The following is a 17,027-nucleotide window of genomic DNA, read 5'->3' as shown; positions in this document are numbered from 1 at the left end:
TTTTACATTAGACCAGCGCAGCGGCCGTTTCGCATACACGTCCCACTTGCGCCGGCGTCGCTGGTATCAACGTTCATTTACATTACGCGACACGTGTGCGTCCGGCACAGTTCGCGTTTTGTTCCGCCGCGGTGCCACCGATGCGAAAATCGGCGCTGGGCCATTAGTACGTGGAAAAAAGGTACACCGCGAAAATCATAAACCGAAGGTAGAATGTTGCAAGTTTCAAAAAAAGTTAAAAAAAAATCCGAGTTTCGAATAAACTAAGGGAAACTGCGTGCAAGTGATATGAATACAGATTTCACGCTCTCCGAGGGCTATATCGTGGAGTCGAAAATATCTCCTGCACGTGCAGATTTAATTAAATTGGTTTGATTTTAAAGTTCAAGGAATGCTATATGTTATTTCTGCTACACATTTTTACCTGAGAGCAGCATACAATAAAATATAGACCGAAATTGCACTTCTAATTCTACTGTACGTAATTAGAGAAATACGTGAGTTCTGCTTCTCTCATGCAATAAAAAAAAATACGGTACAAAGTTTATAAATGCAGGAATTAAAAGGAGATGAAAGATAGAATGGTGTGTTGTGTGGGGAAGTAGGTTATTTTAAAACACATGCAAAATGTAAATGTATAAAGTATAGAGGATTATAAAAATTTCTTGCGGTTACATAATTTTATAATCCGGTTCCACAGAATTTTGCAACTTTAACGTCGCAGCTTTAACTACCGGAGTATAAATTGCCAGAAAATAATGAACCGCCTCCAGAACCAAGAAAAAAAGCGTCTGCAAAATCAGCGAATAAAATTATAATTATAATTAATCGATGATTTTGGGTTGTCTGCGGCTATTTATACGCGCGCCGCGATATTTCGAGGGTCTACCCCAGGCGTTTTCCGTGGAGAGGCGGCAGGCGGATTTCGGAAAATGTTGAAGAACAGTTTTCTCTGCAGACGGGAAGTGCGTGAACGCACACACCGGATATCCGACGCATCGGCTATTTACGCATACTTCGGAGTTCGTTCGCTCTAAAACGCACACCCGGCGCAAGACCTGGCGGCGCGGCGTGTTTTCTTGCTCGTTAAACCCGTGGAGCGTGACGCGCGGCAAAACAACGAGATCCGCGTGCACTATTAGAAAATCCGCGCGTGACTTACGCGCGGCAGATAAGAAATTTTCTTGCGCCATCGCGAACGGATAAGCAGGACGAAAGAGATTTATCCCCGTACCCGCGAGATTAAAGCGACTGGGAGCGCGATCGGAGATTGTCACGCTGACAGCTTGATGTAAATGCATGCAACCTTCTTAATTGAAGGTAAATCTACAACGATTACTGATAAATTCTCAAAGTAAACTTGGGAAAAGAGCTGTAAGACTTAAAACGACACTTGATCTCAGATGGTCTTATTTCTGCTCTGACATATTATTTTACTTCTATCTTTATATCCCACTGTACTTTAGATCTTTTATTTGTATTATGTTTTACATATATACAATATGCAATATGCAACTATCGCAATTTTAATAATGATATATCTCAATCATGTGATTGAGAAACAAATCGATGATAAATGAATGACGAAACTTCCGATAAGACCATATTAAAACTAAATTCAAAAATATGAAGATACATACATATTACATATAGTTGGGGTATATTTTTCACAGAACACTCGCGGTGTAATGCAAATAAATATGATATGCACGCGCGTGTGCGACATTCTGTTCAAGCACACGTATAAAGAATATTGAAAGAAGAAGAATATCTAAGTGTTATTCTCTTCTTTTTGCACTTCCGGTTTTTTCCCTCCTCCTTTTTCTTTGTTATTCATTTGCTTCTCAAAGTAACAATAAAAATTCAAAAATATTAATCCCCACTTTTCACCACGGCCTTCGTGACCATGGCCTTCGGGTCTCTTAGAAATTCTTGACTCCTAAGCACATCAACAGCTCTTACGCGATACACACGATCGCGAATTTTTAAATCGAAGAACCGAGAATGTGTGTGTGTGTGTGTGAGCTATAGCAACGATTTTGCCAAGACCGTAAATCCGTACACCGAAATTCAACCTTGGCGCATGAGAACTCGTTTCTCGCGTCTCGAAAAAGTCCCAGAATAAAAATATATCGCGTATGTAAACGTTATTATATAATTCCGGGAAATCGAGGTTCGAGATACCGTCTAACATCCTTCCGCAAACGTGATTTCACAACTCCGGCCGAAATTCTTTAAAACAAGTTATCTCCGTATATCGATCCTGCAATTTTGTACATGCGGAAGTATACCATCGCGGCGATCGTTTTCCGCCTTTCCTTCCTTCTCTCGGCAGAATTACAATTAGATTTGGAAACCAAAATTGCAGACACGCACACACAAACTCCGGAATTCCTCATTCGATTGAAAAAGCTTCGTCCGTCACTTTTATTTCTTTATTTGAAATATGGGAATTCCCGGAATGGATTATTATATTATTCATCTCATATTCCTTTACTCGGAACGCGAACCTTCAATTTACCACATCAACCTCTTATAAAACCAAGGCCATACACGGGATGAGGGTTGAAACCCGTCGACTACGAGTCGACCGCTTTCACAGCCACGCGTCATGTTATCTTTTTATATTTTTTTTCCTTGAAGTCACATTGTTAACGCGAAGATATTCACTAACGACCATCCTTTTCGTTTTATCAGCTTTTTATCAGCGCCTGTTTTCGCCACGTGAATTTTTTCCAGTGACAAATATGTGATTCCTGAAAAATGCCACTCCTTATCCAGACGTGGATCGCCTTAAAAAGTCGGACGACCCTGCCTGGCGATTTTCGTTAATTTAAGTTTCGCCTTTCGCGAGCTAGTGACGCGTAGTACGATGAACTTTCCGCAAGAAAGATACCGGTCGGCGTCTGAAATGGAAATCGCGCGTATACATTATTTATAGAATTATGTAAGATTGTTTTTCTGGCCCCGGGCCGATTTACGAGCGCATGAACGAGCGAGATCTTTCTCTTTACTTCTTTATCTGAATTCCCGTCGCGGACCTCTCGTCGTCGTTAAACACGTCAACCATTCTCATTCGGTACTCGAATCTTAGGTCACCCCTCATTTCCGTTGTCGATGATAATGTAGTTGAACTATATTTTCAGTTCATAATACAATTTCATAATCTGCGATAAATTAATGTAAAGGTCAAAAACTTGTGCGAATCTAGATTACTCAATAATAAAAAAATCCTGCTTATGCTAGATATATTTTTTAAATTACAGTTTAATTTTCCTTATTAAAAATCTGATGTTATGCCATACTTCTTAGTGGCCTCCTGACTGTTAATATTGATTACCTTTATAACTAAACGTTAAAATAAACATCTATTGAGAATTCAATTTAAGATTTTACTGTCTTTTCTCATCTTTAAATATTAATTCTCGAAAAACATCTTATTTTGACTCGATTATAAATTTATTATTATTATTCTGACGTATAATTATTTTATTTTCTTTCTATTGCCACTTTGACATGTTCACGAAGGAAAAATCGTCACTTGCGCGAACAATCCGTGCTTGAAGAAAACAATAAGAACACGCTGTATAGAGTGACACGTTCATCGCGGTTAGATAATCGCTCGCGAAAACGATTTTTACAAAGCTCCGAGACGAGCTCTGGGAAGGATCGGCGCCTTAAAAAAAACAGGTTCGTTAAGTTTCTTGTCTCGATCCCACCCGCGCGTCAGACACAAAAAAGGGTATCCCTTTTTCTTCCATCCTGCCTTTCCTCTCTCTATTCTTTACCGCTTCGCGCGCGTTCTCTCTCTCTCTCTCTCTCTCTTTTTTTCCCTCTCTTTCTTTCTCTCGCTCTCTTCCTTTTTCTTCCTTCCACTGGCACTGTCGTTCGTCCGCCAGAAACGGGAAACGCCTAAACTATCGATCGAATTACATAACTGCAGGCGGGGGCCAGTAATCTCGTTTTTATAACGAACTTCGCCGCGCAAGTGAAATGTCCCTGAGATCGTTATAGACGTTATAGACGTTATGAGTTGTGGCTTTTCTGAACGTTCGAAAGCGCAGCTTTTAGCAGGGAATGCTGAACATCGATACTGAGTACCGACAAGTAATTACGATCGGTAATTACGGCGCTATCACATATCTTGACTTATGAGAATTAATAAAACTTAGAAAATAGTGCAAAGAGTAAATTTTTTCAACTTCTACTATTTTACTATTATTCAAAAATAATTCTTCTCGCTGCCTGTTCACAGAGAGAGTTTACATATCAAGTTTACATATCTACTTTCGCGCCCGCGTAGTTTTTTTTATTAAATATTATTGCAGTTTTTTTGAAAAAGTCGCTACGTGGTACGGGCACTTCGTATTTTACAATAGAAGGTTTTACAGAGAGAGAGAAAGAGAGAGTGAGATATTTATATTGTACTCTTTTTTTACTTCCCGGGATCGTTACTTTTCTTGGAGCATCGATATTTATCGATATTTACAGATTTTGATATCAATGCCCCCATTCTTCGCTCGGCGCGCGGAATTTCCCGTTGCGATAACACATCGTGTGTTTCGCTTATCTTGCAAGCGCTTTCTAGAACTTTTCGAGTTTTCTGAACTCGTGCTTGCTGATTCGCGAATATCGGCATAATCCGCGGAAGATGGAAATTCCGAAAAACCGGCGCTATACGATAAGTAAATCCCGTCTGACTTTACCTTCACACGTTGTAAAGTCGATTTTCTAGAATCTAGAATATATGCAAAATAATGGAGCATTACTTATTCGATGTCTGGGACAGATAACGTAATCTAAAATGTAAAATACGAGCATATAGAGAAATATTCTTTCTCCCGACGCGAAATAGTTACGGCTACTTTTTTTTTCGCATCAAGATTTCCGGATGCAAAATGTTAAAAACGTTGTTTTTATGCGAAAGTCGCTTAATTGTAAAAATCGTAAAGATTAAAATTTCAGAGTATCAGCGTGATTTTTCGCAAACACCGATTCGGCCTCGCATCGACGTTTGCGCCGCGGGCAATACTCGTCATTACGACCCCGTCCGCCCCCGTCCACTCGCGATACGCTTTTATATCGATTCATATAAATAACTGGAATAATGTCCGGTCGAATAAATATTTATTGCGCGCCATTACGAATGTAAATTTCCGTCGGTATTCCGCGTTTCGCTGCCGCATTTCGCCGTAAAGCGTCTTGGGATCGATCGCGCGCCTGTCATGCTTCCGCGTTCGCTGTAAAAAGAAAAAAAAACAGAAAAAACAAGAAAAAAGTGACGGGGAACAGAGGGCGGCCGGGGGAAGAGACCGACGAGGGAGATCGACAAATTTGACGAAGCACCCCTTTTCCGCGCAGGCAGGGTCGTTCTCTCCGCCGCGCCGGTTTCTTCCATTTATATTTCTTTTTTTTTTTTTTACTCTCTTGACGAAAGACGAAGCGCCGTTATGCACGATAAAAAGTTTAATGTCAGAAGACGTCGCGGACGGCGGGAGGGTTGGCTGGGAGGGAGGAGGAAGCCGGTGACGAGGAGAGGGGGAGGGGGTGAAAGTGCCCGAGGATCGTAATGACTCGATATGAAACCCGGGCAGTGCAATTTCTTTCTTCTTCTGCCCTTTCCTCCCTCCCCCGCTCGTCTCGACGTCTTCCTCTTTTTTCATCGCAGTATTTCCCCATAAAAGCGCCCCGGCATAATAAAAAGCGTTATATAGCTGGCACTGAAAAGTAACGCGTCTATGCGTCTCTCGTCCCCCGTCACCCCCGGCCCCTCCCGCCCACCCCCGCCGACCGCCCCGCTCCGCCCGCGAGACGGTCTTTACGGCCTTATTTGCGGAGACGTAAAAATCGCGAAAATCAATACGGAACTTCTAACATTAAATATTCAGGCTATTGACTGGGCGGGGCCAAGTTATACGCTATAGTCGTTCGCGGTCCCTCCACGGCCCCTTCGTCCGCGACGGAAGGAACGACGAATTAGCGGGAAACTAAGGCTCGATGGATCAACGAGGAGAATACGGGAATACGCGGGAGGAAATAAAAGGGAGGAATATATGAACGGGATGGGAAAAAAAGTACATGTGCTAATACACATGCTGAAGACATCGTAATAGAGAGACGCCGCCGTTTGCAGAAAGAGATCAAATAGAACCTCTAATGTGTCTATTCTTGTATCGAGATCATTATTAAGTTGGAAAAAAGGAATGAAATTGAAAAAGATAAAGGGAGAAATTTTTCTTGCATTAAGATAAAATTTATAAGACATATTTGACTGTGATAACAATTAGTATTACGCGTTCTCTAAAATTGGCGTAGTTGGGAATTTCGCCTCGATTTATAAAAACTCGTGCCGTTATATTTTCTCTCTCTAACGAGGGTTACGCTATTAGCGAAAGAAACTCGCGCAACCGTCCGGAAATTCCCACGACATTCGTTCGCGCGCAGGGTCTCGTACCAATTTACCTATTCCCGTTCCGTGTGTTACACGGCAATACGCGCGGCGACATCGGCCAATTAGCATACAAAAGAGGTGCAATTAATCGAAGGTTGCGACGACAACAACACATACGGTTGAATAAGATCCAACGATCGCCCGGAGCGATTCGTGACACAAAAAGTCGATCGAGATAGGAAAAATCTCTACTCGCACACTCGCTGGAAACTCGAGTTCTGCGAAAACGGCAATACGTGGTAGAGAAACGCTCAATATTCCGAGTCAAGAGATAATCCTGCGCGCGATCTGAAAAAAAATTATGGAGATAGATATTCGGAAAATTAACGTCATGACAGCGCCGCTCTAGAATCGCGATATTACGAATCCATCGATCAAAGACGTACCACCACTTTGTATAAATTTTCATCGGAGGCGGGGATATCGCGCTCGGAATGGTTATAAACGATATGCCACGCCGCGAACGGAGGAATTCTTAAAGGAGTATGAGGAAACCTCATTGACTTTCATGCCAGATATTTACGTCGGGTGGAGTCCGGGGACGGTCTTGCAAAAATCCCCTGAATGTGCAGACAGGAATTCATATTTTATCGGGTGACGCGCGCCTCGATCCATACATTACGTTAGCACGCTCGTTACGCGACGTCAATACGACTTCCCGGACAATTCCATTTCGCCGGTAATTAATAATGATCGACGCGTCGCGGCCATACACCGCCGGCCGCGCGCCGTCGTCGTTGTCGTGTGGATCGGCGCGGCGCGCGCGTGTCCTTACTTGCCGAAGCGAATAAATTGGATCGTGTTACGTAACGTGAAACTAAAGTGACGTTTACCGCGAGCTGCAGAAAAAAAAAGAGAAAAACAGATAGTGTTACATGTTTCTCTGTGCTAATTATAAATTCGACAAATTGCCCGCGATTCCGATTCCTGGTGTCACGTCCAGTGTCAATTAATGCAAATTAATCAGGAAACATTGAAATTGAAGCTTATACAACGACTTTTCTGATTAATAAACGATACTGCATCCATTTATGTGTGCCGTGGTAACGAAGTTACTTCCGCCGCGGTGAAATTCGACGCAACGCTACGCGCGACGACGGTTGTTTGCAGCAGCACGGCAACTCCAAAGTCCTACGATACGTCGTTTTATAGTTTCACATTGTGCGGCACGTTCACAATCAACCCTCGACTGATGTGATTAAATTTGGATAACGTAACTACGCGGCGGGATCAGTTTGACCTCGGTAAATAAATAAGCGTAATATCGCAAATTGAAAAGCGAATGCATTTTTCATTAACTGCGCGCATGTTGAGTGGAGCATTATAATGAATGCACGCGGTTTCGTTAGAGCGTTAAAGGGAAAAGAGACGATAACGATGATACAGCATCTCTTTTCCTGACGTTCCGTGAAGCTTATCTTTGTTAGGCTTAGACTCCTGGTTCCGTCGCAATTAACCCGCCCGTTATCGATATGTCCGACATGAAACGCCTTATGCAGTTACTCATAACGCATGTAGAATTTAAATTGCAACTTATTTACTACGCGAGTTATTTACACGACTCCTTTCGCGCTCTCACAGATAAAATCGCCGCATAAATGATTAACAATTGCGCCGACTCGCATGTTCGCAGGTTGTACTGTCGGCGTGTAGCACATACTTCGACACGATTCTATCGCAGTACGAGGAGAAGGACCCCATCGTCATCATGCGTGACGTCAAATTCTCGGACATCAAAGTGCTGGTTGAGTTCATGTACAAGGGAGAGATCAACATCGATCACGTGAGTGTTACAACTTTCTGTAAATGATTTTCTTTTCTTTACGTCTGCTTTTCATATCGTTATCGATTCAAGCCGAGCAACCCGCTTGAGAAATTTATTCCAGAGAGAAAATTGAAGAAAAGATGTTATTTCTCGAATTATCATATTTAATGGAAATCTAAAAGGAGAGAAAGAGAGAGAGAGAGAATGAAAGAGAAAATTGAGAGAGAGTGAGAGAGAGTGTGAAAGATAAAACGGAAAAGGTCGCAGAAACGGAGATCTGGCTAGATTAATAGGATGGAGAGAGAGGTGGAGATATTTAGTTAGATTATTCTAAATTAAGTTAGTTATAAATTAGATAAGTTGCGAATATATAGATATATGCTAGGGTAAGTTAGATTGTAAATAGAAATAGGCAAATGCGACGTGGTAATCTTATAAGCTGATTGGGAAGCAATAAAGATCATACAGAAATACGAAAAGTTTGCGAAGCAATTATATTCAAAAATAAATCACACGAATATATTCGTACAAAAGTTACAATGGAATTCCTAGGAGAGATTGACAAAGGAGATTGACGCGAAACGTAACGCTTATTGCATTTATAAGACCCGAATTAAATATTGTCGACCGTGATAATCTCTCTCTCTCTCTCTCTTTCTAAGCCATCTTGGATATATTTTCACTTCGTGCTCATTAATGTTGCTATTTGCGGCGGGCGTTTTATTACATCGCTGTGAAATAAAGTTAAGCAGTAAAACCCCGCCATTCTTCAGACAATAAATCCCCGCCTTCCTCAGCACTTTTCCAATAACAACAATTTCGCGTAGATAACAGCCGCCGCGCTCTGTGACAGCCATGGTTAACGAGAGAACTTTACGGTACCTATTATCTTGCAAAAAAAAACTAACGTTTCTCATTCGTACTGACGACAATCGTAAGTTCGAGTGCACCGAGACATGTTATGACAAGACCACCGTATATAACATGTCAGGATGAATTCCTAGTCTAAAAACAAAAAATAAGGAAACACGGTGATATCCATTCAGGAAATCTATAAAAAAGGCAGTTGCGTCCGACACTTTGACGATTTCAAAATCGGTTTTTTTTATATGAAAATTTTGAGGTATATCTGCATAGAGATATTTAATATAAAATTTTATTTTTAATTAATTTAAAATGAATTTAAAATGAATTCTATTTTAATAGAGATTTTTTTCGGAGGCTGTTAAAATATTTAATGGTAAAAATTGAAAAATTGCTATAGAAACGTCATTTTTGCTAAGAAAAATCATTGGTTACCGATATGTCATTAAAATATAGTGTGGCGGTGTACATATTATTTATACATAGGTACTTATAAAACGACAAGAGTCGGTAACCATACAGTTCGTATCATACATTTCGGTAATTGTTTTCTCATAATCCTTGAGACTTTTTAGTCGTGGATTAAAAAGAGTCTGCGGTTGGAGAATATAATAATAACGCTACAGATAATCCCCGAAAGCCCATTTATATTTATTCCATTGCACTGTTCCTTGCATCTGGTTTTATTAATGAGAACGGAGCGGACCGTTCCAGCATCTTGTTTGCGATATTATTATGTTTTCAATTTTTCGAGATTGCCCAGCGTATATTCAAGAAAAATATGCTCCCCCGAGATTTTTCCGAGATATCTCCAAATGGAGGGGTAAAAACCACAGTGGTGTAAGTCAAATTTTTTAAAAAATTTGACTTACACCACTGTGGTTTTTACCCCTCCAAATATTCTGGGGCTGCCTGCCTTGCATTATTAAACTACGATAATTCGATCAGTTTAATAGGCCCTTCTCATTGAAATTTTCGCGAGTTTAAAATCTATTTTCTTGAGATATGTTTCCGCGGTATATCTAACTTTTTTCTCTTATGAATGATTTCTTATAAGTCTAATCTTTTCCTTAACACATCTCTTCCTCAACTTTCTTTGACTGTTTAATTTCAAATATTTACAATTAATAATAGGCCATTTTTATTTGCTTTAACAGTTTGAAAGTTTGAGCCTCTCAACTACTTACAATTCATATAATACTCCGTGGTTGTGTGTCGTATAACTAGATAAAAAAATATATATATATGTATATTCTTAAAAGATTCCCAGAAATCTGTCTTAGCCAACTTTCAAAATCTCCCATCTGTTCAGCATCCGCGACAGCTTTGATACTCGGCAATTCCTCTCGCGGAGCTGGCGGTCTTTCTTTGCGCGAATCTTCAATGGTACCTATCTTCCTCCGAGGAGAACAAATTCTTCCTGATTTCTAGTCGTGATGAGGCAGTCGCAACCGCGCGGGAGCTTTCACCGGCACGTTTTGTGTCGCGCGGGCCCCCCCGATCGGGCTCGCGAAAAATCGTCGAGTGAAAATCGCCAGGGCCCGCGATCCCGGATTGGAGATCGGCGGCGATTTAAGCTCTCCTCGCGATCGGAACGGAGCGCTGGTTGAACGGTACCGTAGGAGGGGGCTCCTGCAAAACGGTTTTAGATCGTGCTTTGCGTCACGCGGGGCACGTCGTCCTTTTTTCCCACGATCCCTTTTCTTACGCGCGGCCCCCGTTTTCCCCACCTCGCTTCCGCGCAAGCAAGAAACGAAAGCGGCGATATTTCTGAAATACGTTATTCCGCGGCGGCGTCGACGCTGACCCACATAGGCATTTTTCCAATTCCAGCCGTGGCCGATAGAAAGCCGCACACGGCCGTTTGTAGAAAGTTCTCATATTATTTAGCATTCGGTCGCGCCGCGCCGCGCCACGTCGCGGCGAATGTACACCATCACCGCCGCGCTGGTGAAAATTAGCAAATAATAATTGGGACCCGTTGTCGCAAACCTCTTCCTGTTCCTCCCCCCCTCCCCCATACGTGCCCGTATATGTTCGCGATCTTTATTTTCTTTTTTCGTCTGGTACATCGCGCGAGTTTCTCCGCTCCCGTACGCTACAGTACAACATAGGGGTATTTTTTTCCAGGGGAGAAATCTGAAGGGTATTTGCGAGGGAAAATAATGCTGATGAAAATAAATAAGCGGTCCGTGTCAGCGACCCGAAAGTAATGGGCTTGTCTTTCATTTTTATATTTTCCCCTTTTGCAGTATTTCAAGCTTTAAAAAACATCCTGTCTAAAAGCATTAGGTTGTCGTAATGTTTTCGTAATTAATAATTTTTAACTTTGATTGATTCAGACGTAAAAAAATATGTCCTATAATAAATAAATAAATTGAAGAAGAGTTTTAAATTTATCTCTGCATGAATTATTTTATATGATAAAATATTTTGATAGAATCTCAGACATAAATTCATTATACATGTAGATATATGATATATATATATATATATATATATATATATATATATATATATATATATATACAGTTATGTTACGGATTAATATAACTACAGAGCAAATCACTTTCTAAAGAACACGCTCTCTAACTATATCTCAAAATTTTTATATTAAGCTTTTAGTTCAGATATGATTGTGAGGCATTCTCATTTATACAACTCAGTAAATATTTCGCTCTACTTATTTATAAATAAGCAATCAGTTTTTTTTAGTTTTCCTCGGAGAAGCTTACAACGGATTTAACGAGTTTCGCAGTTGCACAAGTCATATTTATCTACACATATCTATCTTTTTTCTGAACTTTTACCTTTAATCTCACTCGTATTCCTCCTTTCGATGCGTTATAAAATTATAAAAATAATATTTTAATATATTTAATATAAATACATAGAGTAATTGCGATAATGATTGAAATAATAATTACGTATGAGAAGGTTTTCGATTACTGAAGCAGGATAATGAGATATTAGAGAAAAATGAATTCGTCCGTTTCGCTTTGTAGACGAGGTTGTCGTCGTTACTGAAAACCGCCGAGGATTTACACATCAAGGGGCTCGCCGAGGTGAGCTGGCGCAGCGATTCCACGCAAAACGACCTAAATAACACCGGCCACAGTCCCGGCACCGGGACGCCCGGCGTGGAGACGGTTTTGCGGGAAGGTGAAACCGAGGATCCACCAGCCCCCAAACAGAGACGCAGAGGTCGTCCGCCTCTGGATGACCCACCGTCGGCACACGACGTCTTCACACCCAAGATCACTTGTATCACCGGGAACGTACGTATCTCTTATCGCTATCACGGGCTAAACGGTCCGTGTAAAGCTTGGTGCTGTTGCACCAGCATTTCGCAAATTCGTCCGCAAAAAATCAAAGAAACTAACTATTATTGCCTTATAAAAATGTCTCATATTAATTGTAAGAGTGTAGTTATTATAATAGTTCTTTTAAAATAACTAATAAACTTTTAATCTTGAACACACACATTGTTCTGAACATTGATTCATAACATCAATATAAGATGTTAATCTATAAAAGTTGTTAATCAAAACAGTTTTTAGATGTTTAAATACAGACACACTTATACACTGTCATCTTGATTATTATAACTTTAATAAAAAAAAAACTCTTTTAAATAGAAATTCAGAAACCTAACAACTGCATCATGATTCAAAATCTTCGAACTTTCAAATTACGAAACATTTATATTTCGATGCAAAGACATAAAACAGAACAAACGATTAAGATGTTTACAAGAAGGTGAGAGAGAAAGAAGTAGAATTTGCACTGCAACGATACCGAGCTTTACACGGAACACATAAGATGGACACTTTACGATCGGTTGTCGTGAATGTAAAAATACGATAATTTTGTTAGACTCGCAGCGGCGGGTATAGCACGTATGCGGGGATACCCACGCACGACTCTAATGTGTCACGTCGAACCTTTTCTCAGGAGGAAATGATGAGCGAGGGCGGCGACCATGAGAGTTGGGACGACGAGATGATGATGACGACCGAGAATAACGAAACACCACTGCCGGTGGTAAGGCCAATTATCGTTAGATATGATTCTCCCTGTTCCTCTTCACTTGCAGACGTGAGTGCGCAGACATAATTAAATTGAAATCTATTAAAAGAAGTGTCGTTCTACTTTCTCCTATGCATCAACCATCAGATTAGACTACTTCTTTCCACGAATATTCCGTTCAACGATTTTAACTATTGTGCTTTTTTTCTAGCTGTCCTACATGTCCAAGGATGACGCATCTGAAGAAAAGAAAGGTATATATGATCATTCTACAATTACATCTCACACACGTATGGCCTTTCTCCATTCTCAGAAAGTTTTGCCTAGTCTAATTTAGCTTGTCTCTAACTAAACCTGTATATGTTTTATATCTCTATATTTTGTAATTATTTGTATATTTTATTAATACTATTATTGTTATTACAATTTTATACACAAAAAACAATGCAGATTTTATTGTTTTATTTGTACAGGCACTCTATTTATATTTTATTATGCACAATAATAAAAACAATGCATAATACATATATTGAGAAATATTATTTTCTTTAAAATATAAGGCTTGAGCGCGAATAAATGCTGCTAAATCTTTTTTGTTTTAAATATTTTTTGTCACAATACACATAATCGGCGTAAAAAAAATGGAACGTTTTTTTAACGATTCCGAATTCTTTTAATGAATTTTGCTAGTCAAGGAAATACGTTTTCCAGAACAATTAATAATGCTTTTGTCTTCCGGAACGTTTGCCTCTTTTATTCTTTTTTAATGTCGATTATAGATACGTCATTCTATAGCAATCGTTGTAAATATTGACTGAATATTAAATTACAGCGCCCAGCACTCCGTCAAATTCTAACGCCACAAATCTGTCGATTCCCGAACAATTCCGAGACGTAATAAAGATGAACGATTACTTGACGACGGGACGTCGACAAGAATTCTGGGAGGAACCTTTTACGCGCCGCGTTATGGACGCCATCAAGAGCAAAGAGCTGGAGATGAAGACCGCCGCTGAAATCCTCGGCGTCTCTTACGGCACTCTCTACGGCAGATACCGCGACAGTTATGGTTGCCTTAAACACCCGTACAGGTAATGGATGCATGTAGATGAAAAATTGCACTTAAGGATCTTAATCCGCGAACACTCCATTCTTTGCATTAGGAAAGCATAAATTAGAGCAAAACTCAAATTGAAATAATTCGTAAGAACAAATTAGAAAAAAAATGGTAGTTTTGCTAAAATTATCGGGATAATAATACGGATATATATTTTCAGAGTAAGGGATTTTTGGTCTGAGCCGGGCCCCGCGGAAGTGTTGGCGAAATTGCGGCGAAAGGAGATAACATTATTCCGGGCCGCCGAGTTCCTCAATGTCACCGTCCACACACTCGCGACTTATCTGTCAACGCTGCAAGGCCCGGACAGAATTACGTTAGCTGAGAACGTAGCGTCCAGCGGTAGCATCGACAGCGGCAGCAACAACAACGCAACTGAATCGACGACAACGGAGAACAGCGAGTCCGTAAACGACATCCTGCAGAAGATCAACGCGAACGTGGCGACCACGACGTCAATCAAACGCGAGGGCGGCGGCTACATTGAAGTGCCGACGGCAGTGTCGAAGTGTTCCACCACGTCCGTGCTGGAGAACAATCCGGACATCACGATCGTCAAAACGGAAAACATGTTGCGTAAACGCGAATATTCGAAAATGTCTAGCACAGAGAACAACAACGCGAAGCTGATGAGCGGCGGTGCGGTCAGCGAGATCAGCCAGCAGCAGCAACAGCAACAGCAACAGCAACAGCAGCAACAGCAACAGCAGCAGAAGCTCCCCGACCCGTTATCGTTAAATAACGACAACAGCAAACCCTAACTATTCAGACCCTACTTGACACCTACGGCGAATCACCATCATCCACGCAGCGTAGCGCCAAGCGGAGCCAGCTATAGATCCGACCTACAGTGCCCGCGTAGTTTCTATTCCAACGTGTTTACCCGCTTTCTCACGAATTTTCATTTGAAGTAGATACAAAGAACAAGAGGCAAAAGAGGAGCGACGCTGGACATCGCTGTTCCGCGCACGTCGGATTCCGTAAGAGTAGCCTCAGACAATCTCGCGTGCGATTGTTCGCGATTGACGGCGAGCCGTGGCTGCGGCGGGTCGGATAAAGCGAGAACTTGGACGAATCCTGCGAATTCTCCGAATCCTGCGTTCCCGCGCGACCACGGCTTATCGTTGTATTTTTCACGTATTAAGAAGAATATTAACGTCGCGAATTCTCCTAGCGGAGTTAGTATCGAAATTCCTCCTGTTTTAAATTCAAATTAGGCTCGCTTTTGATCAACATAGGTCGATAAGCACGCGTGTGCATACGACCTTGGCCTTTATGAGAAAAAATGAAAAAGCAAAAGAAGCAACAAAAGGGATAAAGCGTATAATAAAAAGTTCAATCGAAGTTCCTTTTGAATAACGATGTAGAGTGTATTATCGCAACAAAGAATGCCTATTTTCTGCCGCATGTGTCTGTATGGTAAAGAGCGACAATATATTCACCACAAGTAGATCCATCATAGTAATACACCACAGAGAGAAATGGAGGAAGGGAGGAAAAGGGGAAAGAAAGAGAGAGAGAGAGAGAGAGAAATAAAGCTGAATAATGGTCCTTCGACGTAGATATGTTCCACGTGCGATCGTCGTTAGGATCGCGTTAGGATCACGTTTCAGTTAATGCCCGTATATATAAACTCGAGAATTTAAATCATAAAGCTTGTACTATTGGAAAAGGCGTCCATTCGATATGCGATATGCGATACGCGACACAGGAAAATATATATGAAGCGGAAGCAAAACCTGAGAAAGAAGGCGATTGTAGATAGTATTCTCAGCCATTTGTATTTAAAAGAGTATTTAGTGAGATAGAGAATGAGTGAGAGAGAGAGAGAGAGAGAGAGAGAACGAGAGCGAGTGAGAAAAAATCGCCACTTCAAGTTACACGTGTCCAATAGTAAATCGTTTATGATTTAAAAATATTTTCGTGATGAAAGCCTTAACGTCAGAAACTTGTTTTTTCCATGTTATTGATTTGCTGACAAAATTTATAAGTAAAATATTTGTTTTACATGTGTTACCGATATTTTCTAAAAAACGGTACGTAAAACGGCTAACAATAAGTTTTAAAAGCGCAAAGGCGTTGCGATGGGTAATGATTTTTGCGCGTCTTACAAAAATCGCGCCTTCGCCTTTTTTCCCGAGTATTCGTAACGTTGGGATAGTTAAGTCCCTTAATGGGATAGTCCCTTGTGTACATAATGGAACACGATAATAGCGTATAATAGTGTACACCATTCTATTTTGTTTCTCTTTTATACCGTTATATAATGCTGCACTTAGCAGTGCTTTTTATTTTATAAATGATGTTTATTACTTGTGTATATACGAGATATTTTTTTATTTCTTCTTCTTTTACGAGAAAGTATTTTTAATAACTTTTATTGGAATGATAATCGTCGACTAATATCAAAACATTCGTTAGATAGAGTGCAATATTCGAAAATAATATTATTTGGCATATAATGTACATTAAAAAGAACTAAAAAAGAAATAAAAAATAGAAAGAATTGCTGGTGCAATTATGGATTTTTCTTATAAAAACGCCATTGAATGATATTTGCAATGAACAATGCCTACGGTAATGCTGTTACGCACTGTATCGTTGTTCCCCCCTATTTATATATAATATAACTCGCGATTCCGTTTAGTTTACTTTTTTCGTAAGCTTTCACAGGCGCGATATTTACGTTAAGTTAGATAAAGAAATGGGGAAACCCAGACAGCGCTATATATATATATATATATATATATATATATATATATATCTGGGTTTCCCCATTTCCATATATATATATAATGTAC

The 17,027-nt window shown here is 40.4% G+C and overlaps 1 protein-coding gene across 11 annotated transcripts in view; it reads left to right on the top strand.

Moving 5' to 3' along the window:
* LOC139808545 (uncharacterized) overlaps positions 1 to 16,732 on the top strand; it is a 105,109-nt gene extending 88,377 nt beyond the window's left edge. For 10 of the 11 annotated variants that reach the window (XM_071770644.1, XM_071770645.1, XM_071770642.1 and 7 more), the window contains 6 exons: positions 8,085 to 8,234; positions 12,086 to 12,358; positions 13,035 to 13,178; positions 13,321 to 13,363; positions 13,942 to 14,200; positions 14,387 to 16,732. In XM_071770644.1, the coding sequence (XP_071626745.1) occupies positions 8,085 to 8,234; positions 12,086 to 12,358; positions 13,035 to 13,178; positions 13,321 to 13,363; positions 13,942 to 14,200; positions 14,387 to 14,987 (1,470 nt within the window). In that variant the 3' untranslated portion in view covers positions 14,988 to 16,732. The remainder of the gene's footprint in view (positions 1 to 8,084; positions 8,235 to 12,085; positions 12,359 to 13,034; positions 13,179 to 13,320; positions 13,364 to 13,941; positions 14,201 to 14,386) is intronic. The other variant, XM_071770651.1, reaches the window with a different exon arrangement.
* Positions 16,733 to 17,027: the final 295 nt, after the last annotated feature.

Source organism: Temnothorax longispinosus, chromosome 2 (genome assembly GCF_030848805.1).
Source record: "Temnothorax longispinosus isolate EJ_2023e chromosome 2, Tlon_JGU_v1, whole genome shotgun sequence".
NCBI lineage: Eukaryota > Metazoa > Arthropoda > Insecta > Hymenoptera > Formicidae > Temnothorax > Temnothorax longispinosus.
This window is presented reverse-complemented; position numbering and strand designations above follow the sequence as displayed.